This window comes from Meles meles, chromosome 5 (genome assembly GCF_922984935.1).
Source record: "Meles meles chromosome 5, mMelMel3.1 paternal haplotype, whole genome shotgun sequence".
Classification (NCBI taxonomy): domain Eukaryota; kingdom Metazoa; phylum Chordata; class Mammalia; order Carnivora; family Mustelidae; genus Meles; species Meles meles.
The window spans coordinates 23206908-23230485 of record NC_060070.1 but is presented as its reverse complement, the minus strand read 5'-3'; the positions used below and the strand labels follow the sequence as shown (position 1 = coordinate 23230485).

Here is a 23578-nt window from a genome sequence, read left to right as displayed (position 1 = left end):
GTGAACCCACGAATCCCAAGATCGGGAGCTGTATGTATGCTCAACTGACTGAACCAGCCAGGTGCCTCAGATTCTCAATTTTAGTCAAAAAATTTCCTATTACACCAAGCAGATCATATGTAAGTAGAAATCCAGCTTAAAGTATCAAAAGACTGATGATGGAAAGCCCGTCTGGTAGAAGCAGTGTAGTGGGCTCCGCTGGCCCTGTGCATCAGTTTGGCTTTGCCAGTTACTTCATCTGTTTGGGCCTCCATGTTCTCATCTGCAAAATAGGCACATTACAGACCCCCTTGGTAATGTCATGAAGATTAAGTAAAATAAGACTGTGCTTCAGACAGGGTATAGGTGCCTCCCAGACGCTGCTGCTCTCCTCCATCCAGATGTGTGTTATTATGGGCTAAACTGTATCCCCCACCAAATTCATGGTGACGTCCTGACCCCAGCACCTCAGAATGTGACTGTGTTTGGAGACAGGGCCTTTAAAGAGGCAACTAAGTGAAAATGTGGTCGTTAGGATTAGGGTGGACCCGAATCCAGTGGTGACTGGTGTCCTTCTAAGATTAGGACAAAACACACAGGGGGAAGGCCATGTGAAGACACAGGGAGGAAAGGAGGCCTCAGAAGAAACCAACCCTGCCAACAACTCGAGCTTGGACTTTAGCCTCCAGAACTGAGAACATGTATTTCTGTTGCTTTAAACCACCCAGTCTGTAGTATCTGTCATGGCGGCCCTCGCAAGCCAACAGGCCAGTCATGACCGGGGGGATTCCTGGAGTTCCCTAACCGCAGGCTGCCGTGTAAGTCCTACTTTGTGCACCATGACACAGGAGAAAATGGAGAAGCACTAGATAAGATACAGACCTACCACACTTGGCTTCACTCCCGGCCTGTAGTAAAGACTCAGTAAGTGGCGGACGTTATTATCATCCAATTTATGAAAACCTAAATGTAAGCATCTATAATGAGAATATCACTACTTTCTTCAGCATTATTTAATTGGTTGCTCACAACACTTAGAATCCCGGGAACCAACTGCATTAAATAGAGTAGAGGTAGAAAATTTCAAGAAATAGATGTAGGGGTGCCTTGCTGGCTCAGTCGGTAGAGCATGTGACTCTCAACCTCAGAGTCATGAGTTCAAGCCCCCTGTCTGGCATGGTCCTTAAGTATTAAAAAAAAAAAAAAAAAGCAGCAGATGCAATCAAATGAATAACTAACTCATTTTGATGGTGGGAGTGCCAGTCTTTCCAAGGCTAGCCCTCTACTAAGAGCTCTCTATCAAAGATTCATTTTTGAAAGTGAGAATGTGCATTTCAGTAACCCAAAGCATAATATTCTATATCCTATGAAGCACGCTTTGTATTTCTGCATTTGTTCAAACAATTTAAAAAACTGTACAAGTTTAGCACAAAATAAGTTGTGAAACATTGAGCCGGCAATTTCTCAAACAACAGAAACATTTTTATGTACATGACATTTACTTTGGGTACAGAGGCACTGAACTTTAGAATTTGGGACTTCAGAGGGCAGAATGTGTATCGGGGACACAAAAGAGAGCCTACATTTATAAAGCTCTCATTTCCTCCTCTCCCTTTGACAGCTGGTCAAACCAACCAGAACTCTGACAGAAGAGACTTTTATGGTTGAGCCTGGCTCTCAAGTTAGAAACAGGTACACCTGTGTCATACACAACAGAACCCACTAGCCATACATGTGGCTATCAAGAACTCACAATGTGGTTGGTGTGACTGAGGAACTGGTGTGGGTTGTTTTTTTTTGTTTTGTTTTGTTTTTCAGTTTTTTTTTTTTTTTTTTTTTTTTTAGTCATCTCTTTGCCCTGGGGCTTGAACTCACGATCCTGAGATCAACGGTCACATGCTCTTCTGCTTGAGCTGGCCAGGTGCCCCAGGTTTTAATTTTAATATGAATTTAAACCAGTAATTACTTCAGTCATTGGGAAAAAATTAAGTATGTCTGCAACAGTATGTGAATCTAGGTTTTCAATTGTAAATTGTACGAACTCTAAACACAGATCACGTATGTCCAAAGAACATTAGCATCCAAACTGACTGTGCACTAAGTGGAAAATATATACCAGATTTTGAAGACTTAATATGAAAAAATATAAAATATCTTATTGATATATTTTTATATTGATTACATGTTGAAATGATATTTGGCACATGTTGGATTAATCATTTTATTTAAATTAATTTCACCTTGTTTTTAATGCGGCTACTGGAAAATTTAAAATTACATGTGGCCCACATTCTGTTTCTCCTAGTGCCGAGGTAGAAGTGTCACAAAGCTAGTTAAGCTTGACTTCTGTGACCATATTTCCTGAATAATTCTCCAGCTCTCCAGACTGAGTAGTTAAAAATTCGTTTACGTTAATACCGTGTATCTCCAGCAGAAACCGGGGGCCAGTAAGCTTTGAAAAGTTCGTAAAAACTTTGCATTTTAAGAATAAGGTTAAAGTAGATAGTTTAAATAACTAAGAACCTGAAATAGCATTTAGGTCATAACTGTATTTGTAAAAATTTTACCTCGGCTCCACTCAGGGGTGATTTAAACATTACTTTGGCTGATACATGTTAAGATACACATTTTCGGGGGCGCCTGGGTGGCTCAGTGGGTTAAAGCCTCTGCCTTCAGCTCAGGTCATGATCTCAGGGTCCTGGGATCGAGCCCCACATCGGGTTCTCTGCTCCGTGGGGAGCCTGCTTCCTCCTCTCTCTCTGCCTGCCTCTCTGCCTAGTTGGAATTTCTCTCTGTCAAATAAAATATTAAAAAAAAAAATCTTAAAAAAAAAAAGATACACATTTTCAAAATCTTGTGAATTATATATAATCAAATCTAATTTGGCAAATATGTGAAAAAAAATGCTTTCATCTTCTCTCAAACCTGAAGAAATGTATTATCTTAACCTCTAAAAACACCTTCTTGATTCAGGTAGAAATCAAAGATGTCTAAAGCAAGAAAGTAACTGATCTCAAGATCCTGTTCATTTTAGGATAGATTAGCCCTACTCTCCACCAGCATTATGTTAACTTAGATGTACCAGTGCCCATCCTCTTTTCTCCAAAATCTTCTATCAGTTCACTTGAGAGAAAGCAATCGAAGTATTCAAAAAGTACACTGGGCTTGAAAACCTAACCCACACATAATTTCAACTTTTGACAATTAAATTTAAAATCATACCACAGTTATAGACAGGTTACTAAGGCTCTGAGGTTCAGATTATTTTTAAGAGTAGGTGATGATATTTACTTTTTAAAATGAGATGTCCATTTTGTGAGATTTAACCTACTTGGTAATACAAATAGATTATAAGGTCCCATCTCCATAAAGTTATCAGACACAATGCACAGATCACTTTCAGGATCAATTAGAATTCAGTAGAGTGTATTTGACACTTAAATTACATTGAATAAAATCTTATATTCCAGGATAATAGTCTTAACTTCATCAAACAAGTATGACTGCTGACAAAAATTCAGAATATATGGGCTGAATGTCTAGATCCAATTTCATTAGACTTTTAAATTAAATTTTCAATAACCTGCTTTTAAAAAATAATGTAAATCCAAAAAAATATAAATCCATGTTTCTCAGAAAAGCTGAGTTAAAATTTTTTAAATAATCCTGTACCTTTTTGACTTTATTATATTCATTTTGAGTTACAACAGACTTTCAGTTTCTATGTTTTTGAATCTCCCTTAAATATGACACTAAGAGCCCACTGTACCACACAGAGATGTTGACAGTGACTCTGTCTTAAGGAATTAGAAGACATTAGAAGGACAGATTCTCCAAGGCTGTCATCTGTCACATTCAGCCCTGACTTACCTTAGAGAAGCAACTGTGTTGCCTACGAGAAATAAAGAAGTGGAACAAACCATTCTACCGAATTCAACCAGTACAGGGCTTCCTTTGTTCTAGAAAAGCTAACTGGAAAGGTCAGCAAGACCATATAGCCTGTGGCCGTGGACATTCAAGACTTCGAGAAGTCTAATTCAGCACCCCACCCCCAAATCAAAATTACCCACGACTTTCAGAGATGTCGAGGAAAATGAAGACCGTTCATCAACATCAAAGGCTAAATCGAGAACAGGAGAGCACACAAGACACGAAACGCACATCTTGCGGCCTGGGTGGAAAGCGGGAGACTGTCAGCGAGCAGTCCCAGGACCCGAAGGCTGCGTTCGGGGCGGTTCAGAAAGCCTGCGGTCCTCAGACGGGGGTTAGAGGTCCACGGACGGAAGGCAGGCCCAGTTCAGGTCAGCTCCGGTCGGGGCTCAGCGGGGCGGGAGGGGGCACGTGGGCAGCCGGCGGGGGCACGTGTGCGGCAGGCACGTGGGCGGTGGGCGGGCCCGGCGTCAGCGGCAGGTGCGGTGTGGGGTCCGGTGCACCTGCCAAGGGCAGCTCCGCGGCCTGCCCCGGCTGGGCATGCAGATGCTCCAGGGTTTCCTTGGAGAGCGTGATCACGTGCACCGGCTCGGTCTGCGCGGGCTCCAGGGGGCTCTCGATCACGCTGAGGCCCTGCATGTGCTCCGTGGGCTCCTGCGGGGCGGAGAGAAGGAAGTTCTGCAGCGGCTGCGGTGGCTGCGTGAGCAGGGCCAGGTCGGCAGCCTGCTCAGCCGCCAAGTTCGGAGAGCCCTCAGCGGCGACGATGCTGATTCCCTGGCTGGGGCCGGGCATGAAGTTGATGTTGTGTACAGAATTGGTGACGAGAAGCTGGATTTCCTGCTCTCCGGAGGCCGCGAGCTGATACGGCTGCAGCTGGAGAATATTCCTGACCTCCTCAGTGTTAGGACCGCCAGGGGCATCTGACGCGGGCTTCTCTTTGCTGTGGATTTTCAAGTGAGCCTTCAAGTTGTCCAAGCGCGCGAACTGCAGGTGACACTCCGGGCAGGAGAAAGGCTTTTTGCCCGTGTGCAGAATGCAGTGTCTCCTCCTGGCACTGGAGTCCGAGAAGGACTTGCCACATATGCCGCAGCAGTAGGGCTTCTCTCCTCTACAAAAAACGCACACTGGACTGTAAGAACAGCTGTTTATTACTTCCTGATGATTTAGGGAGAAGAAGTCAAGAGCAGAGGAAAAGTAACTCAACTGGGAGTCATTAAGTCATGCGTTCTTCTACTAACTCAAGGAGGCAGAGCAAGTCACCACTTTTCAGGGCTTTCCGTTTCTAACCCTAAAGGGAAAAGGCGGGGATGCTGAGAAAGGGTGGTGGGTGGGGCTGGGCTACATGTGATAACATTTTATGATTCTATAGTCCGGTTTTTAGATAAGAAAGCAAATATGTATATATTAAACATAAAGTTCCTTTTTGTTTTGTTTTCATCTTCATGGCCAACTTTTAGATTCTTGTGGCCAAATTTAAGTACATGGGATTGACTTCAATATTGAAAACTTGAGTAGGGGGCCAGGGTGGCTCAGTCAGTTAAGCTTCCCACTCTCGATTCCCACTCAGGTCATGATCTCAGGGTTGTGAGATCGAGCCCTGTATTGGGGCTCCTTGCTGAGTGTGAAGCCTGCTTTAGATTCTCTCTCCCTGTGCTCCTCTCCTCCCCTACCCCCAGCTCTTTCCCTCCCTTTCTCTCAAAAAAAAAAAAAAAAAAAATCCAAGTTGAGTAACCCTTAATTATATGTCTTACAAGAACTACTGAATCAAATCTGGAAGTTGTGTGAACAAAAACATTTATTCAGAAAACATCCATTTTTTTTTCCTCCTGCTGCCCACCCCCTGAATATTTATTTTTAACTGAAGATTTAAGCTTTGGATCAGCCCCCAGCACAAAATAAAAATTCAAGAAATGAAATCAGAATTGCAAACTTTTGCCGGCCAGAACCAGCTTTCCTGATTTCTGCCCAAGTGACGCATTGCTTTATTGAAAAGATAAAATACAGTAAACTACACAGAAAGTTCTACCTGTGTAATAATTTGGGGAAAAGGACTGTATAAGTAACATATGTCATCCCACGAACACCGGGGTTCAATGAGGATTCCCACGTGAGAAAAACATCTGTACAACTTTACCTGTGGATTCTGATGTGGGTCTGAAGAGAACTCTTTGCTGTGAAAGATTTGCCACAGATTTCACAAGTAAACGGCTTCTCACCTAAAAAAGGGACAGCGTTTAGAAACACACATCCAACATAGAGCAAAAAGCAATAATCACCCAGTTTCACAATATTAAGAGGAAAAAAAAGGCAATACCACTTGATTCCTTGATGAGCATGCATGAATGAAGCCCTTACCAGGCACCTACTGTGTACCTAAGTACTGGGTGCTAAGTGCTAAAAGGATACAGAGAAAGTGTAAGACAGGGTTCCTTCCCTTAAAACCAGAGACAAGGAGGAACATGATTTTACATGGGACACGAGAGAACACACTACACTTACTCCCTTACGGTCCTCTCTGAGATAGCTCACAACTCTATCGGACCTCCCCGGGGATACGGGCGCACCGGGGTGACCTGCACATCATTCACATTTATGTCTGCCTTGCAATGTACCCAGAGTCTGACCACTTCTCACCACCTTCACTACCACCCCGGTCTCTCTGCAGCAGCGGAACGGGTCTGCCCACTTCTTTCCCGGCTTCCCTGCTGTCCACAGTAAATGCGGCGACCACAGTGACCACAGTGACCCTGCCGGCAGTCCGATCGTTTCACACTTCTACTGCAAACACTCCAAGGCCCCCTGTTCCCATCCGGAAATAAAAACCAAAGCCCTAGGCCTACAAGGCATCACGTATCTGTCTGCCCACCCCCAGTCCTTGCCCTAAGCTTTCCTAACCTCACCAGCCACTCTCCCTTTGCTCACTGCTCAGCCTCCCAGGCCCGATGGAGAGTCACCAGACACCCCACCCCGAGCAAGCCCCGTGTGGGGCTCCTGCACATGTCACCTAGGGGATTCCCGGTGTGGTTCGTCCTCTGTACTGACTTCAAGTCTCTGCTCAAATGTCACTTTCCCAGCACGGAGGCCTCACCACCACCGAAAGCAGTGTCCTCCCCTGCCGCCTCCCGCGCCGACAGTCTTTAGTCCCCTTCTCCCGTCCGTGTTCCCACAGTGCTAGCCCCCTTCGCAGACTGTCCATGTTCTTTCTATTCCCTCTCCCCCGTTCTCAGGAGGAGACTTTGTGGGCTCGTCTACTCCCACTACCCCGTGCCTGGAATCAGGCCTGGCACACCGTCCCAGAAACCCCTGATGAATGAATGCATTTCCTGGGGTGGAAACTAAGGCCCATGCAAACCAAGGCTGCTCCAGACTCCACGAGGAATTCATAAAGCTTCAACAACCGTTTCTTCAGCATTAGTCTGTACACTGCGCATACACCTGACAGACTGTCCCGGCCTCCGGAAACCGAAGCAAGCGGTCCTCATGCAGGCAAGGGAACCACGCGTTTGAAGAAAAGAACGAACAAAATCCCACTTAACCAGGTAACAGCCGCGGGTAGGTGCAGTTGGAAGCGGGGCTTCCCTTTCACCGCCTCTGCTGGAAAACTGATGCCAGAAAGCTCTCCGAGCTCCGTCCGGGCACGGCACGCCGGTGCCAGCTTGGGCGAGTCGGCACCTCCGCATCAGCTACTTTTACCACTCCGAAGGTGAAAGCCAGGCCACCGCCGTTTCCCCCCTAGGCTTCCCGAACCAGAGCTGGAGCCCACGCTGACGCCGGGGTGTGTGCTCCCTTCTCCAGATGCAAAGACTGGGGACCTGCTCGTCGTGTCAAGGTCCGTTTCGGAAACACACTAACGGTGTTCACCCTACCATTCGGTGCCATCTGGGTTGACGACATCTCAGAAGTCCTTCTGTTTGCAAGTGTTTAAAATCATGGAAATTCTTTCGAGGAACATACCGGCTCTCAGGATCTACCTGGACGGGGCCACTCAGGACCACTTCCGAGGCCACCGCACTATACAAGCCCCAGATTACTGCAACAGCCTTCTAATGGGTCTCTCAGCCCCTGGCTCGTCCCACCCCACACAGAAGATGGGATGATCCTTTACAAATTCTAAGTCGTATCACCTCGCTCAGAACAAAATCCAGTCTTCACTGTGGCCTCCAGCGTTCTGAAGCCTGAGGGCCCACCAGAATCCCCGAGGACATTTTTACACCTAGCACTTTCGAGGCTCTACCCCAGGTTAATTCACTCAGAATCTCTGGGGTTAGGACCAGGCTTTTTCTTTTTTTAAAGCTCCTCAGGGGATTGAGGCCTAAGCCTCAGCCAATGGACCAAGAAGCCCCGTTACACAGACTCCAATTGCCTCTGCTGTGCCCCTACCCGAAGCCTTCCAACGCCCACCGGCCTGGCTCAGGCTCAGGCTCAGGCACGACTGCCTTCTGGCAGTTCTCTGACAAGCTGCAAACTCTTGTGTCTCCGGGCTGTGCACCCGCTGTTCCCTCTGTGTGGGATGCTCTTCCCCTGCGCAGCGCAATGGCTGTCTCCCTCCCCAGAGCATTCAGATCTCTATCCAAGGTGTCCCCTCATCAGTGAGGCCTTCTCGGACATGTCCCCATGGAGAAGGGCAGCACCGCTTCTCACATCCTAACCCCCTTCCCATGCGTTTAGTTCTCAATGGCCTGGGGCCCCACCTAACAGGCTAGTAGTCATTGTCCTTTGTCTTCTCGGCTTGCAGCGGGGGCTCTGGCCACCTCATCACCGCTGCAGCCTCAGCACCCACCAGAGCGGTGCCTGGGACCCAGGAGCTGTTCTGCAAATACGGGGTAAATGGGTGAATTAAATGTCACAGAACCTATTAATGATAATGTCTGCAGAAAGACTGTAGAGAGATCCCTTTTCATAGAACTCCTACCCTACGAGCCACGTATTTTAAGAAAACAAATTACGTTTAAGGAGAAGAACTTGTGTTTCTAAAAAATGTCCAGGGGCGCCTGGGTGGCTCAGTGGGTTAAAGCCTCTGCCTTCAGCTCAGGTCATGATCCCAGGATTCTGGGTTCGTGCCCCGCGTCGGGCTCTCTGCTTGGCAGGGAGCCTGCTTCCTCCTCTCTCTCTGTCTGCCTCTCTGCCTGCTTGTGATCTCTGTCTGTCAAATGAATAAATAAAATCTTTAAAAAAAAAAAAATGTCCAAAGCAGTGTAAGTTAATCTGATATTTAATTTTAGGAAACAATTTAACTGAATCATTAAAGAACCAAACTGTAAGAGGAAGCTGTTCTTAGAATATCTAACAGGTTCATTTGTAAGAAGTGCTCCTTACCAAAAGGTCTAAAAGACCCGCACTTTTCCTTTGCTGTTTCTTTTTTAAGATTTTATTTATTTGACAGAGAGAGAGAGAGAGAGAGCGAGAGAGGGAACACAAGCAGGGGGAGAGGGAGAAGCAGACTCCTGCTGAGCAGGGAGCCCAACATGGGGCTCGATCCCAGAACCCTGGGATCAGGGCCTAAGCCAAAGGCAGACACTTAACTACTGAGCCACCCAGGCGCCCTTCTTTGCCGTTCTTAAATGAAAGAATTTTTTTTTTTTTTTTTATGGGAAGTTAACCTTTATGTTACAGAATAACAGAAGCCCATTGATAGTGTGAAAGAACAAGTCCTGAATTATTTTATAGCTTCTCTACTAAAGCCTAATTCTAAGCTGCAAAACACGTCCAAGATTTAAACATATGCAACATGGCTGAGAAAAAGAAAGACACTTGAACCCCAGGAGCCCAAACTGATCTGCTTCCACCAACCCTAGATTCTAGCATATCCCCACATATGCACAGCAGGGAGGGAAGGAATTCAAAGAAATATACTTTCAAGAGTCATATTCATTTAGGCTGAAGACCATTCACTGTATAAGTCTGAGCTGCTATATTATATTAAATAATTTATATAAATAAAATTTCACTCATATCACAATGGTATTTTATATGACCCCAATGACAAAAGAACCATTTTTTTTGTCCCTACCTAAGATTTATAAGGCTGATCAAAAATTAAAATTATTGGTATAAAGTGATAAAATAAGACAAAGCATGGTAAAGACTGCTTTATTGGTGGCAGTTAGTATAAGTCAATAAATACTGATCCCCGAATAACTCATTTATTTATCAGTTACTGGTCCATAGAGAGCTGAACGAAACTGACCCAACTGCCTGCTGAGATGATAAACTGAAGTCAATCCTGCTTCTTGGGAAATGAAGCCATAGCTAGCTGATATATGGCATATGCAGTTCCACCAACTGTAAGCATCATAGTAGCTCTATACAGGAGGGCATCAGCTACTCCACCCTTTAGATGCACTGGAATTCCATTATTCTCCTGAAATAGTTTTTGTTTCTCTGGAACTTTATTTTCAAACTGCCTGCGTGAAGCAGTACTTATGGTCCTCTGGGCAATCTGACGAAGAGCCAGCAGATTCCGCAACATCTTGGCTCAGTTAATACCCACCAACCGCGACAACCGACCACCAAGAACGAAACTCCCCACACCAGAACCGGAATTCTTAAATGAAGGAATTTAAGCTGCCTCCTCTTTATCCCTGAAGCTGATTTTTCTAGAGGTGGCGATGCTTAAGTTTTAAGTACAGGTTTTGGGGAACAAGTGGGAAAACCTTTGGTGCCTACCTTTGTGTTTGTTTCGTTTTACTTTCTTTTCTCAAAAAAATTATCTCAGTAATCTTCAGCGCTGAAGTACACTCTCAGTGTACTTCACTGAGAACCAGAGAACAGAACCGAACCAGACTCTGACTTGTACTCTTTTGTGGTATTAAATGCATTTTCTTTGTTTTTTTTTTTTTTTCAAGTGTGCTCCACAGCCAGCGTGGGGCCCAACGCGGGACTTGAACTCACGACCCCGAGATCAAGACCTGAGCTGAGATTAAGAGTCAGACGCTCAACCGACTGAGCCACCCTGGCGCCCCTCAAATGAATTTTCATACAGGAATAGTGCTCAGTAAGCCATCTCTGCGTTGCTAAGAAATAGAGGTGGGATCTCCCCACAGAATGGTGTTGACAGCCTTCCGCCTTGGGCTTTTAAATGGTCATCTAAAATTCCCCCCCAGTTTGTGATAAATGGAGCCTGAGGAGGGGACTCCTTCTCATCCCTCTGCAAACGTGACGTGTACCAGAAAGGAAGGCCGAGACGGGAGTTTTACCTGTGTGTGTTCGTAGATGTTTCTTTAGCTGAGACACGTCCATGAACTTGCGATGGCAGTGGTTGCACTCCGGTAGCGAGTGGCCTTGTCGCAACAACAAAAAAAGTGTCAGTGCATGTATGCGCGCTCTCCCTGCATTTCTTCAGTGATTTGTGTTAAAGCACTGCCCTGAAAAATAATCACTTTAAATATGGCACCTTAAGTAAAACAACCACCATTTTTTTTGCTTAATTTGGGGACAGCTAATATTTTCCTATGCGTTGCAACTCACTGCTTCCCCAGGAGAGCTGGGCCCCTTCCAATCTCCCTAAAACAAATTTTCTTTTTCCCCTGAAGCATGGGTGTGACTGTGGCCAACTGACTCCAGTGACACTCCCAACCCCTCATTTATGTCTCATCAGTTGGCAGGGGGAGAAGAAGCTAGGTGGGGGGAGAGCCCGGACGGACAGCTATGAGGTGGGGCTATTTCTGTCCAACCACCATTAGTAATCCATCAACTTGTGCCCTCTTAGTCAACTGGCACTTTTTTTTAAAGTTTTTTATTTTATTTATTTGACACATACAGAGAGAGAAATCACAAGTAGGCAGAGAGGCAGGTTGGGGGGTGGGGGGGAAGCAGACTCCCTGCTGAGCAGAGAGCCCGGTGTGGGGCTCGATCCCAGGACCCTGGGATCATGACCTGAGCTGAAGGCAGAGGCTTAACCCACTGAGCCACCCAGGTGCCCCTCAACTGGCACTTCTGAAAGATATCAATCCTGTAGGGTTTCTGTGTGTGGCACCAAACTGTAGTATAAAATTAAATATAAATCACAAGGTAGTAGACAATTACACACGGACCTCTAATTCACATTGTTTTTTAAGATTCTTTCCCTAAATACTAATTATCTTCCACAGCAGGACCCTACTATTTCAGAAGTAATTTGTATTTATGTTTCTCCCCCACCAAATTTTTCTCTCCCTTTATTGTACCTGTATGAACTCGGTAATGGCTCTTTAGTTGCCTTTTCTGGCTGAAATATTTTCCACACTGATCACAGGTGAAAGACTTCTGTCCTGCCAAAGAAAAAACAAGACACTAAAACCCGCAAAAACTATAAAGAACAATAACACGGTGGGCCCAGGTCCCCATTTTCCATGAATGATACAAGTGACTTGCCTACGTACCCAAATGCCCTCAGAGTCAAAGCACAGTACCATGAATGTGCAAAGGTATATGAGGCAGTAGGGAGTCGTGGGGACTGGGGCAGAACTGGAGAATGCAAGTTTCCCCCAAAGTCACCCAAGTAAAAAATTTCTAAGCTCTGGGAGTTAATCAAAACGTGTACATTGAGCTCCCAGCAGCCGTTTTATAAGCTCTAGGTTAAGCCAGAACACTGTGCACAACTCTAAACTATGGCCTGGCAGAGGCAGACACCACACGGGAGATGCCGCCAGGCGGAGAAAAGACCATTGTACGCCCAGCCCAGGACCCCAGCGGCAGGTGGCCTTCTGGTGCGAGCCCAGCTACCTGAATGCAGGCTCATGTGCTCCAGCAGCGAGTGCTTGGTGGTGAGAGCCTTGCTGCACACGGTGCAGGTGTAGGGCCGTTCGCCTGTGTGCATCCGGGTGTGGACCTGCAGGGAGTGCTTCTGGGCAAAGCCTTTTCCGCACTCATTACATTTGAAAGGTCGCTCCCCTGGAATGAGAGCCCCAGAAGCACGGTGTGAGCAAGAACATGTACATCTTGGTTCCTCCTAAATTAAAACAATAGAGGGATTTCTCTTCACTGGAATATCTCCCAAAGGCCCAGAACAGGAGAGAAAACCTCAGCGATAGTCTGGCAAGCCAGAACAGGTGAGTCCCACACCAGGGATGAGGACTGCTGAGATACAACCCAAGACAGAGCCTCCACAATGCCCAGGAATCGGTGGCACCTGTCAGGGGTAAGGAGGGGATATATGACAGTCTGTGCCAAAGGCACTGAGACCCCCCGACAAGGCCCAAGGAGCGAGAATGCCAGCCCGCTCCCCAAAAAAGGATGTGGGCTGTTCTCTGAAGAGGATAGAACAGTCTGTGGACTGAGGGTCTCCAGGTACAGTGGAGTGGGACTGCCCGAGGGACAGCAAGTCCAAGTTTACATTTGGGGTGATGAGACTCTGCCCAGCCTTCTCCCCTGCTCCTGCTTTAGACACTGGCAGCCAGGCCCAGAGCCTCAGGTGGGAGGGCAGAACATCTTCGGGAAAGTGGCGGGCCAGGGTAAGAGGGCTGCAGCTGCGATGCCAGGTGCGGGGGATGGGGGGGTCCAGCCACGCCACCCCCAGTGAGGCCGCCGTCTGCAGGCCCGCTCCACACCCATGCGGTGGCCAGCAGCTTGCAGTCAACCATTCCAACATAGGATTAAATGAGATTTTTCCAAAAATCACCATTTAAGGAAGGCCTTTTAGTAGCTGAAAGGGATACCAAGTTAAAAAAAAAGCAACTTGCAGAAAACAAAGGCTGCCCAAGGGAAAGAAAACGTTAGGGACTGACAAGCGACTGCTGCCATTAACGTGCTCACAGAGGGAAGATACTACACTGGGAACCAAAAAGAAGATTTATGATCATTAAAAAAAAAAAGAGAGAGAGAGCATTTGTAGAGAATAAAAAAGGGTTCCTAGAGGGAAAACAGGGTAGAAACAAAACTCTTAAGAGTTGAAAGATATAGGGGAAATCCCTCAGAATGTGGAGCTGAAAGTGATGGGAAGTAAGAGGTAAGGACTTTAGAGGGTGGGTCCAGAGGTTCAACATCCAAATTCCAGGGAATTCTAGAAAGAGAGAGCACAGAAAACCGAAGGGAGATACTATCTGTGAAATAGTCCCAGAAATTTTTTCTGGAACTGAAAGATGGGCATTTCCAAACTGTATGGATTTCCTGGTAGCCACTGAAATGGGACGAACACAGACCCAGGCAAGAGTGAGTCACTGCAAAATGTCAGAAGACCGGGGGCAAAAGGGAAGATCCCACATGCTGTTTCCCTTAACAAATATTACAGAACCATTCAACTCTCTAAACTATCCTCTATTACAGTTCAACAAATATTTCCCAAGTGTCTACTTTGTTTAAAGAGCCAGAATTCAGGGTTCTCAACCCATTTTTCAAAAACACCAAAGGCCCCAATTAAACCAGGAGCTCTGGGGGCTGGCGCTCAGTCACGGGCAGTTTTAGACGCTCCCTAGGTGATTCCACTGTGTGGTCAGGTTGAGAACCACACGGCTAGCTCTGCTGGATGAGAGAAGACTTACCTAGCTCTAGTCCCTAGACTGAAGTTTACAATTAGGTTGAGGGGTATTTAACTGTTAACTACAACCTGACCCAAAGCAGAGTGAGTTAAGTAAGGGAGAGCTCAAAAAGACGAAGGGATTTCTGCCTAGGGCTGCACTGTCCAACGTGGTGCCAGTTTATTAAAATAAAAAACTCAGTTCCTCAGCCACGTTCACCACACGTCAAGTGCTCAAAATCACACATGGCTAGTGACCACCATATTGGATGGCGCAGACAGAACATTTCCGCCCTCACAAACGGGTCTACTGTCCAGTGCTGGGCCAGAGGGACCAAAGAGAAGACATTTACAGCTAGATGGCTGAGTGAGAAAGCTGTCCCCAGAACTGGGCAAAAGCATAGCTGTAACAGTCAAGATGAAGAATGTTCACAAATCAAAAAGCCGAGTAAATCTGGCTAGAGTGTGACATCCAGGCATTAAAGCCTTGAACCGATGACGTCAAGAATAGGGTTCTGCCATCAGGCTACCTGGGTTCAAATCCCAGCTCTGTCACTAAATGGCTGACCTGGGCAAATTATTTCTGGGACTCGGTCTTTTCATCTGTCCAATGGGGATAACATTCCCTATTTCACAGGCCTGTTGTGAGAACTAGCTGCAGTACCATATATAAAGGCCTTATTATAAGGCCCATCACCCGGAAGTTGTACAATCAACCATCATCCCTCCAAAACGTGCTCCACTAAGCCGCAAAAGGACAATTACCCGTGTGGCTCCTCTGGTGGACCGCCAAAAAGTGATTGTACTTAAACACTTTGCCACAGTCCTTACAACAGGCCTCAGGGCCCCCCGGGCGCCTTCTCCTTCCACAGACCCTTTTGGTTGAACTCTGCTCATCTTCATCCCCGCCAAGTTTGTAATCTTTAAGCTTGACGGACCTCTGAATCCTCCGCTTGCTGTACCGACTCTTGCTGTCCTGCCCATCCTGGGTCTTGGGATCACAGTTCTCGTCTTTCTCAGCAGGCATTTCCTCCCCTCTGCCTGGCTCACAGGCAGGCTCGGGCTCTTCCATATCTTTCGCTGGAATCTGTTCATTCAGTGTGCCACCGTCTCCCTCTTTCACCACAAAGTTGTGTCTATTTTGAACTGAATTGTTTACTCTCAGCTGTATTTCTTCCTCAGCAGCCAGTTGTGATTTCCCCTCCTGCACGCTGTTGACTTTTCTCGGTCTCCCCCGCTTCCGTTTCGGAGGACCATTTTTCTTATTAGAAATCACCACCACCGGAGCGCCAACGGTGTTCAGAGGCGTTGGCTTTGGGGCACTGTGATTATTCTGAAAATCTGTGTAAGCCTTTACCAGGTCATAGACCTTTAAGAACTGAGCAGTGGCCAGAATTTGTTCTGTGCTTTTCTCACTGGCCTGGAGACAACCCGTGTAGATGAACTCCAGCAGGATACCAAATGTGTCCGCAACCATGCCTTCCAGCATGTAAATGGACTGGCCGATCTCCCCCTCTTCAGCAAACATCATTGAGAAGTATTCACTACTGGCAGCGAGTAAGGCTTTGTGAGCCCGGAAATGCACATTCTCCACGATTAACGTGATGTCACAGAGAAAGCCTTTCTTCCGCTGATCCTCAAAACTGGCCAGAACAGTGTCGCTGTGAGTGTCTGAGTGTACAACGAGCTGCCCAGAAGGCTCTGATGACGTTTCTGCCATTTTCTTTAGAGGCCAAGGAGCGTGAAGCCTGAAATAAGAAAATAATGATTAAAAAGGAGGAATCATCATCTAAACAGATTAAACCTAGCCCAAGTGAACCTACTAGTCCCTTCACACGGTTAAATGAATTTGACGATTTACCACTTTGAGAAGTGGACTTAAAGACTTAGACTGCGACTCTCATCCCTGTCATACCATTACCTAGCTAGGTGAATTTCCAACATCCACGCTACTTCTCCGGGGTCTGTTTTCTCCTCTGTAAAATTAAGGAATGGGAATCAACCATCTTGAAAGTCCTTTCCCAGCACTAACTTTCCACAGTTGCACAGATTAGAGTGGGAACTACAGTGTCTCGATTTCACGCATTTTTAACCATTTTGCCTGTGAAAACACAGAAAAGAGGCAAAGAAAATGTACACGAATCTGGAGATAGCTGCAACTGAGTAATAACCGAAGGCGCATCGGGCCTCCCTCGGGAAGGGGGTGGCACGATCGCCCAGACTGGCCGCCAGGCAGCGCCCGAACTGGCGGGAGGACATTCTCCCGAGCCCTGGGCCCGCGGGGCTGGGCCCCCAACACGGCCCAGGCCCCCTCGGGCGAGACAGGAGAGCGCAGGTCTGGGGAGCGCCCGACACTGCCGCGACCCCGCGCCCACGGTTGGCGGGTCCGGGGCAGACCTACCTCTCGGGGCGCCCGGCCCACCCCGCGGCCTGGCGGGCGCACTCGCGCCGGGGCCGCCCTGGCCCCCCGCTCCGCAGAACCGGCCGCCGGGGTTCCTGCGCCCCCCGGACTGGGGCCCCCGCGCCGCCGCCGCCGCCAACCCGGAAGCGCCGGCGCCGAGAGTCTGCGCGCGGACGCCGAACCACGTGGCCGCGGAGGCGCCCGGGGCGGGGCCGCTCTGGAGACTGCGGAGAACTGGGGGCGGCGGATGGGGCGTGGCGTTGTCACTCCGCGATGGTGTAAGTTTTCTGTCGCGTTAGATAGAATGTAAGTCATCGGCACCTTAATCAGCTTTGTCTTTTCCCAGACGCGGAAGCTCGCGTTGAGGTCTCGAGTATGTGACGAATGAATGAAATCGCCTTTGCATTCATTACCGTCATCACCACTGTCTTCATCTAATGCTAATATAATAATTACTATTATTTGCCTCCTACTTATTTTGCACATCTGTCTTCTCCTTTTCCTTCCCACTTCCTATGCCTAGTCCAAGGGAGTGAACAGAAGCGATCTAGTTAGACGGAACTGGGTACTGAGTACTCTTGGGCAGAGTCCTCATCCTCTCGGGCAGAGTCCTCATCCTCTCAACCTGGTTACCGTACCTGTAAAACGGAGATGTTACCACCCGTGTCAGCTGGGTTGCGTAGCTGTGGGGTAAACAGTATTAGGTAGGGAATGGATTTAGTGTTTGGTTGAGTTCATATCTACTAGGATTAGAATTAGCGTTATGGTTATTCAGGCTTTCACTGTCTTTCTGACCAGTCTTCGTTGCAGTCCTGTTCTCTCCAATGCACAGGAGAGGGAGATCTCTCCAAGTACAGATCACATCCAGAGACGGAGTCACTCTCCTGCTTAAAATCCAGCGTGACTCCCATGTACCCTGCTAATGAAGGCCAAGCTTCTCGATATGGTCTACCAGCCCCAGCCAAATTCAGTCCCCTCCTACTTCTCTCTCCAACTATTTCAGCATTTTCATTCTCTCAGTTTATGATTCACCAATACCTAATTGCTTACACAGATCTTCCTCCGTTTACAGCGAGGGTGTGCGGTGATAGACCCATTGTAATTCGAAAATATCATAAGTTAAAAATATTAATACACCTAACCGACTGAACATCATAGCTTAGCCTAGCTTACCTTAAACATACACAGAACACGGACATTGACCAACAGTTGAGCCAAATCATCTAACAGGAAGCCTATTTTGTAGTAAATGTTCATTATTCACTCCTGTAATTTATTGAATACTGCACTGAAAGTGAAAACCAATGGCTGTCTGGGTACAGAGTTGTTGTAAGTGTCATTTACCCTCACTGTAATTAAGTGGCTGGCTGGGAGCTGCAGCTTGCCGCCAGTGACCAGCACCACTAGCCTGGCCAATGATCAAAATTCAAAATCTGAAGTACAGTTTCTACTGAATATGTATTGCTTTCCAAATCATGTAAAATCAAAAAATTCCAAGTCACACTGTCATCAGTCAGAGACCATTTGTAATTTATCCCTCCCAGTATACACTTCCCGATCTCCAGCATGCCACCTATTAGCCTTCAAGATTTATTTATTTACTTATTTTAAGGATTTTTATTTATTTGAGAGAGAGCGAGCGCCAGAGAGAGAGCAGGAGCAGAGGGGGAGGGGCAGAGGCAGGAGCAGACTCCCCACTGAGCAGGGAGCCCGAGGTGGGGCTCTATCCCAGGATCCTGGGATCATGACTGAGCCAAAGACAGACCCTTAACGACTGAGCCACCCAGGCGCCCCAGCCTCCAAGATTTTGAAACTGAAAATGTGATTTACCAGCCTGGTTCTTTTAAAATTTTACTAGTTTGTATTAAATTAGCCCCTTTTCTGAATTTTTCCTTTTGTCTTGAATTGCCTCTAAATCCCAGGGTTTGTGGGGCTCCAAGTGGGATAGGGTGCCCTGCCTGACTTCTACTTCAGCAGAAAAGTCAATCTGAGGGGTCAGGTACCCCATTATTTCTCTTTGCCACAGAACTGCAGGAAAAGCATTGGTCCTATGGAGGTCCTCAATCCAGCTGAAGATCAGAGCCAGGTAACCAAGCACTCCCACTCTGTTTCAGTCCCTGCTCACTACAGCCCAAGCACCATGATAGGAGGTGGGTCTGGGAGATCTCCCAGCGTCTGCCACTCACCGCCGAGATCCGTCCTTTCTTCAAGGCAGTTTTGTTTAAGATCCATATTGACTTTTCTTGACATATTCGTTGTTGTTCTCTTTGGTTATAGCCGGCTCTTCTACCTCCCGCTGATCTTCATAACTTTACATCCCGCAGAACAGGTTTGGGGGTGCCAATTATTCATGCGACAAATATTTATTCGGTGCCCACTAAGTACCAGGCTCTGTGTCGGGTGCTGGGGATGCAGCAACTAACAAGGCCCTTGCCCTCGTGAACCTTAAACTCTACAAAGAAGAGGAAGGACAGAAACACAAGTGGACAGATCATGTAATTGCAGAAAGTGTTAAGCTTTATAATGATGATGAAGATTGACAGGGCAAGCGGAGGGAGTAGGGTGACGTTGAGCTGAGATCTCCATGATATGGAGCCAGCTTTAGGGAGGTCTGGGATAAGAATGTTCCGGGTAAGGGAAAAGCAAGTATAAAGGCTTCGAGACTGGAAGTGAGCTTGCTGATTCTGAGCAACAGAAAGGCCTGTGGCTGGGAGCAAAGGAGGGGGGAGGAGATCAGAAGTAAGGCTGCCAGATTTTGCAAATAAAATCATGGGACATGCAGCAAAACTTGAACTTCAGATAAATAACAAATAATATAGCATGGGCATTCTACTTGCCCATGCCCAACCACTACTTGGAAAGTCCTTCCAGAAGTTAAAATGGAATCAATGAAATTTAAAACTCATGGATAATAGTTCAATAATGTTTATACATAACCACACACAAAACTCCAATAACAGATTAACCAGATCAAGTTGATCTACCTAAAAGGTAAATCTAAAAATATTACCCAGAAAGCCAGTCTGGAAAAAAGGAGATGGAAAGTATTTAAGAGAGGTCAAGGAACACAGAGAACAGAATAAGAATTATTTGTCATATAATTTAATTGGGACCAGATAGAAAGATTAGTGAGAATGAGAAAGAAACAATATTTAAAGATGCGATGAGAATTTTCCCAAATTGGTGCAAAACACAAGTCTCCAGATTTGGGAAATGTAACAGATTCCAAGAAGGCCAAACAAACAAAAATTCACAACTAGATAACTTGTAGTCAAAGTGCAGAACATCAAAGATAAAGAGATCTTAAAAGGATGTAGAAAGAAAATACTAATTACCTATCAAAGAAACCCAGTTAACTGACAGCCGAGTTTTCGACAGCAATGGCGGAAGCAGGAAATCTTGAGTGGAGTGATATTTTCAGAATTCACCTATTTTTTCCTCGTTTAAATAGACTTTATTTTTTAGAATAATTTTAGGTTCACAACAAGATTGAGCAGAAAGTACAGAGTTTCCATACACCCCCGTCCCCAACATGCACGACCTCTCCTACCGTAACCTCCTGCATCATTGCGAGGACATAACTTTTCAGCTCTGTGGGGTAAATACCAAAGAATGCTATTGCTGGCTCATATGGTAAGAGTACGTTTAGCTGTTGAGTTTTGTAATCAGCTGCCAAGCTGTCTCCCAAAGCGACTGTAGTATTTTGCATTCCTACCAGTGATGAACAGAATTCCCATTATTCCACACCCTTACCAGCATTTGGTATTGTCAGTGTTCTAGATCTTGGCCATTCTAACAGAAGAGTTGATGGTGCAAATAAAGTCTGAAGGCAGTCTACTGGAGAATTGCCTTTACTCAAGGAGGTTGCACTGCTTGTTTTATTCGGGCCTTCAACTAATTAGATAAGGCCCACCCACATTATGGAGGTCATTCTTAGTCTCAGTTCACTGATTTACATTTGAATCTCATCCAAAAAACCCTCCAAGTTGATATATATAAAATTAATCACACACCTGACAAGAGTAAAGAGTTTAGATTTTATTTTAACTGAAGTAGGAAGCCATTGGAAGATTTTGAAAAGAGAATGATGAAATCTGATTTATATATTTAAAGACTACTCCAGGTGCCGGATGGAAAGTTGACACTAGAGGAACATGAGCAGAAGCATGGAAAGTAGGTGAGAGCAGGAAAAAACATGAGAAGAGGGGTGCCTGGGTGGCTCAGTGGGTTAAAGCCTCTGCCTTTTGCTCGGGTCATGATCCCAGGGTCCTGGGATAGAGCCCCGCATCGGGCTCTCTGCTTGGCAGGGAGCCTGCTTCCTCCTCCTCTCTCTCTCTCTGCCTGCCTCTCTCCCTACTTGTGATCTCTATCTGTCAAATAAATAAATAAAAATCTTAAAAAAAAATAAACGTGAGAAGAGCCCAGACTCGGGGTATATTTTGGAGGTAATCTTTGACAGGACTTGCTGAAAGACTGGATGTGGGGAGTGAAGGAGAGAATGCAATCCAGTTTCATCCCTAGATTTGGAACCAAATCAACTGAGTGTACATTATTACTATGAAGTAATCTGGGAGAAAACTGGAGAGAGAGAAGCTGGGCAAATAACAGGTACCGGGTGAGCATATTAAATTTGAGATGTCAACCAGATAACCAAGTAAAGATATACAGTATGTACATGTAGACAAGAGTCTGAAGTTCAGAGGTGAGAACAGAATTTGGGGTATTAATATTATAGTTATCAGAATATAGATTGTAAATTCTTGTACGATAACTTAAAGAGTGAATGTTGATACAGAAGAGGCTAACCAGGTTTTTTCTTTTTCCCCTCCAAATTCATTCTCTACCCTTCTTCCTCATCTTTGGGCCCTGGAAGCTGCAAAGACGTCAACAAAGCCCAGTACCTATTGGCTTTGGGGTGAATTGGGTCAATGGAGAACCCAGCTAGAGTTTGAAGGAATGAGAGGGTCACAGTCATCTAGCAACTAGCAGTTGGTAAAGTCCTTTGACATTATGAAGGGCATCAAAAACATCATTGCAGGCTATGACAGTTGACTGATAACTGCAGCAGGTGGAAACTATAGTCCAAAGCTTGTGACTTAAAGGTCACAAGTCTGGGCAGACTTCACCATGCCAGGCTCACATGTGGTAAATACACGTGTTGGTTAATTCCTGGAATGTCTTTCACTCTGTGGTTAGAATCTCAATTCTTATTTTTTCTTTTGTTTCAACATATTTTGTTATGAAAACATATTATACAAAAATATACAAGATAGCCTTCTAGTTTTTAAATAACATTATTGAAATTGTAAGGTCAAAGACAACATGGATGAACCTGAAGGATATTGTGCTAAGTGAGATAAGCAGCTGGACAGAGAAGGACAAATACTGAATGGTATCATGTATTTGTGGAATACATGATACCAAAAAGTTCAAGCTCATTAGAAGAAAAGTAAGTAGAAAGGTGGTTTCCAAGGGCTGGGCGGTAGGAAAAATGGGAGATATTGGTCAAAAGGTACAAACTTTCAATTATAATATGAATAAAACCTGAGGATCTAATGTACAGTATGGTGACTATAGTTGATAATACTGTACTGTGTACTTAAATTTTGTTAACAGAGTGGCTCTTAGGGTTCTCATTACACATACATAGAGACACACACAAAGTAACTATGTGAGGTGATGAATGAGTTAATTAACTTGATTGTGGGACATATTTCACAATGCATACCTGTACCAAAATCACCATGTTGGACACTTTAAATATATATGTATAATCTTGTCACTGAACCTTATTAAGCTGGAAAAAAATGAACTAACTCACTCATTTTAGACATTAAAAAACAAAGGCTCAGAGAAACTGAGATTTGCCTAAGATCACACAGTTAGTGCTTGTATTTTTTATTTTTTGAAGAGCCAATCTTGCTATTTCATATTCTACATTTCTTATACTGCTGTTAAAAAATTGATAATATTTTAAAAATCTCATTCAAATGCAATTTAGTAAGTTTTCCTCTAACATATATACTTCTGGATAGTGATAAGACTCCAGATTCATCCTTCTCAAAACTCCCGGTGACTTCTAATTACAAAATAATGTATAGAGCTTGCTCCTTGAATATTTAAGAAAAAGAAAAGAGGCAGCCATTCAGTTATCTTAAATGCATTTATTTTGTAAGGAAAATGATAAAGTGTCTTAGGTTCATGAAGTTTATAAACAGCTCCTTATGTTGAAAGTGTAACCAGTGTTTCTATTTTATTTATATGAATGTTAATATATTTCTTGAAGCTTTCTAACATTTACTGAGTAATCTTCTTTAACAGAGGCTGAAAATGTTAAAATGGAAATTGAACAATAGATTAAGTAAAATAAGTTACCTAAATATTCTAAATGGAATAACTATGTCATTAAGGCATAAATGTTCAGGCAAAGAGCAATACATTTTTAAATCATGTCAAGACGTATGCTTCCAGAAGAGCACTTCTTCTGGGCCGGTAGAGCATTTGAGGGCTCGCAGCCACGTGTAGCACTCAGAAGGGGAAAAGTACAGCAGACAGGGCCAGATTTTCAACCTATTTCCTTCTACCCCTTTCAGATAACCCTTGACGTCCTGGTTGCAGTTGCCCAAGCAAACTATCCATTAACTGGGTCTGTATTTCTAAGAGAGAGAAAGGTCTGTAACTTATGGTCAAAGTCAATGGCTCTAAACTGAGGTTCCTTGTATTTTCTGGTCATCTTGGCACCCAGGTATGTGATGAGTTCACATCTCTCCACAAACTGCTCCAGCTTCTTTTTGTACTTCCTTCTTGAATATTCAGAACTTTGGGGATTGAAGGCT

At 45.4% G+C, this 23578-nt stretch overlaps 4 protein-coding genes across 9 annotated transcripts in view; 1 reads left to right on the top strand and 3 right to left on the bottom strand.

Moving 5' to 3' along the window:
• Positions 1–1163: 1163 nt before the first annotated feature.
• ZBTB24 (zinc finger and BTB domain containing 24) lies at positions 1164–18374 on the bottom strand. 6 transcript variants are annotated; one of them, XM_046004452.1, is made up of 8 exons: positions 16743–18374; positions 16263–16442; positions 15107–16089; positions 12613–12780; positions 12075–12158; positions 11106–11189; positions 6044–6125; positions 1164–5017 (listed from the first exon to the last, which is right to left on the bottom strand). In XM_046004452.1, exons 2-8 carry the CDS (start codon positions 16283–16285, stop codon positions 4282–4284), a joined length of 2160 nt encoding a protein of 719 aa, XP_045860408.1. In that variant the 5' UTR covers positions 16286–16442; positions 16743–18374; the 3' UTR covers positions 1164–4281. The 6 variants fall into 6 exon arrangements, with proteins under 6 accessions (XP_045860408.1, XP_045860409.1, XP_045860410.1 ...); XM_046004453.1 differs by having other exon boundaries at positions 16263–16317; XM_046004454.1 differs by lacking the exon at positions 16263–16442.
• LOC123941393 (cytochrome c oxidase subunit 7A2, mitochondrial-like) lies at positions 10022–10446 on the bottom strand. The gene has a single exon (XM_046004464.1). It carries the CDS (start codon positions 10376–10378, stop codon positions 10127–10129), a length of 252 nt encoding a protein of 83 aa, XP_045860420.1. The 5' UTR covers positions 10379–10446; the 3' UTR covers positions 10022–10126.
• Positions 16333–23403, top strand: LOC123942100 (translation initiation factor IF-2-like). The gene is made up of 3 exons (XM_046006048.1): positions 16333–16354; positions 16574–17020; positions 23336–23403. The coding sequence occupies exons 1-3, from the start codon at positions 16333–16335 to the stop codon at positions 23344–23346; spliced, it is 480 nt and encodes a 159-aa protein (XP_045862004.1). The 3' UTR covers positions 23347–23403.
• The window catches only part of AK9 (adenylate kinase 9), a 123798-nt gene continuing 123394 nt past the window's right edge, over positions 23175–23578 (bottom strand). Inside the window, exon 39 of the mRNA XM_046006047.1 lies at positions 23175–23576. Coding sequence (XP_045862003.1) covers positions 23374–23576 — 203 coding nt within the window. The 3' untranslated portion in view covers positions 23175–23373. The remainder of the gene's footprint in view (positions 23577–23578) is intronic.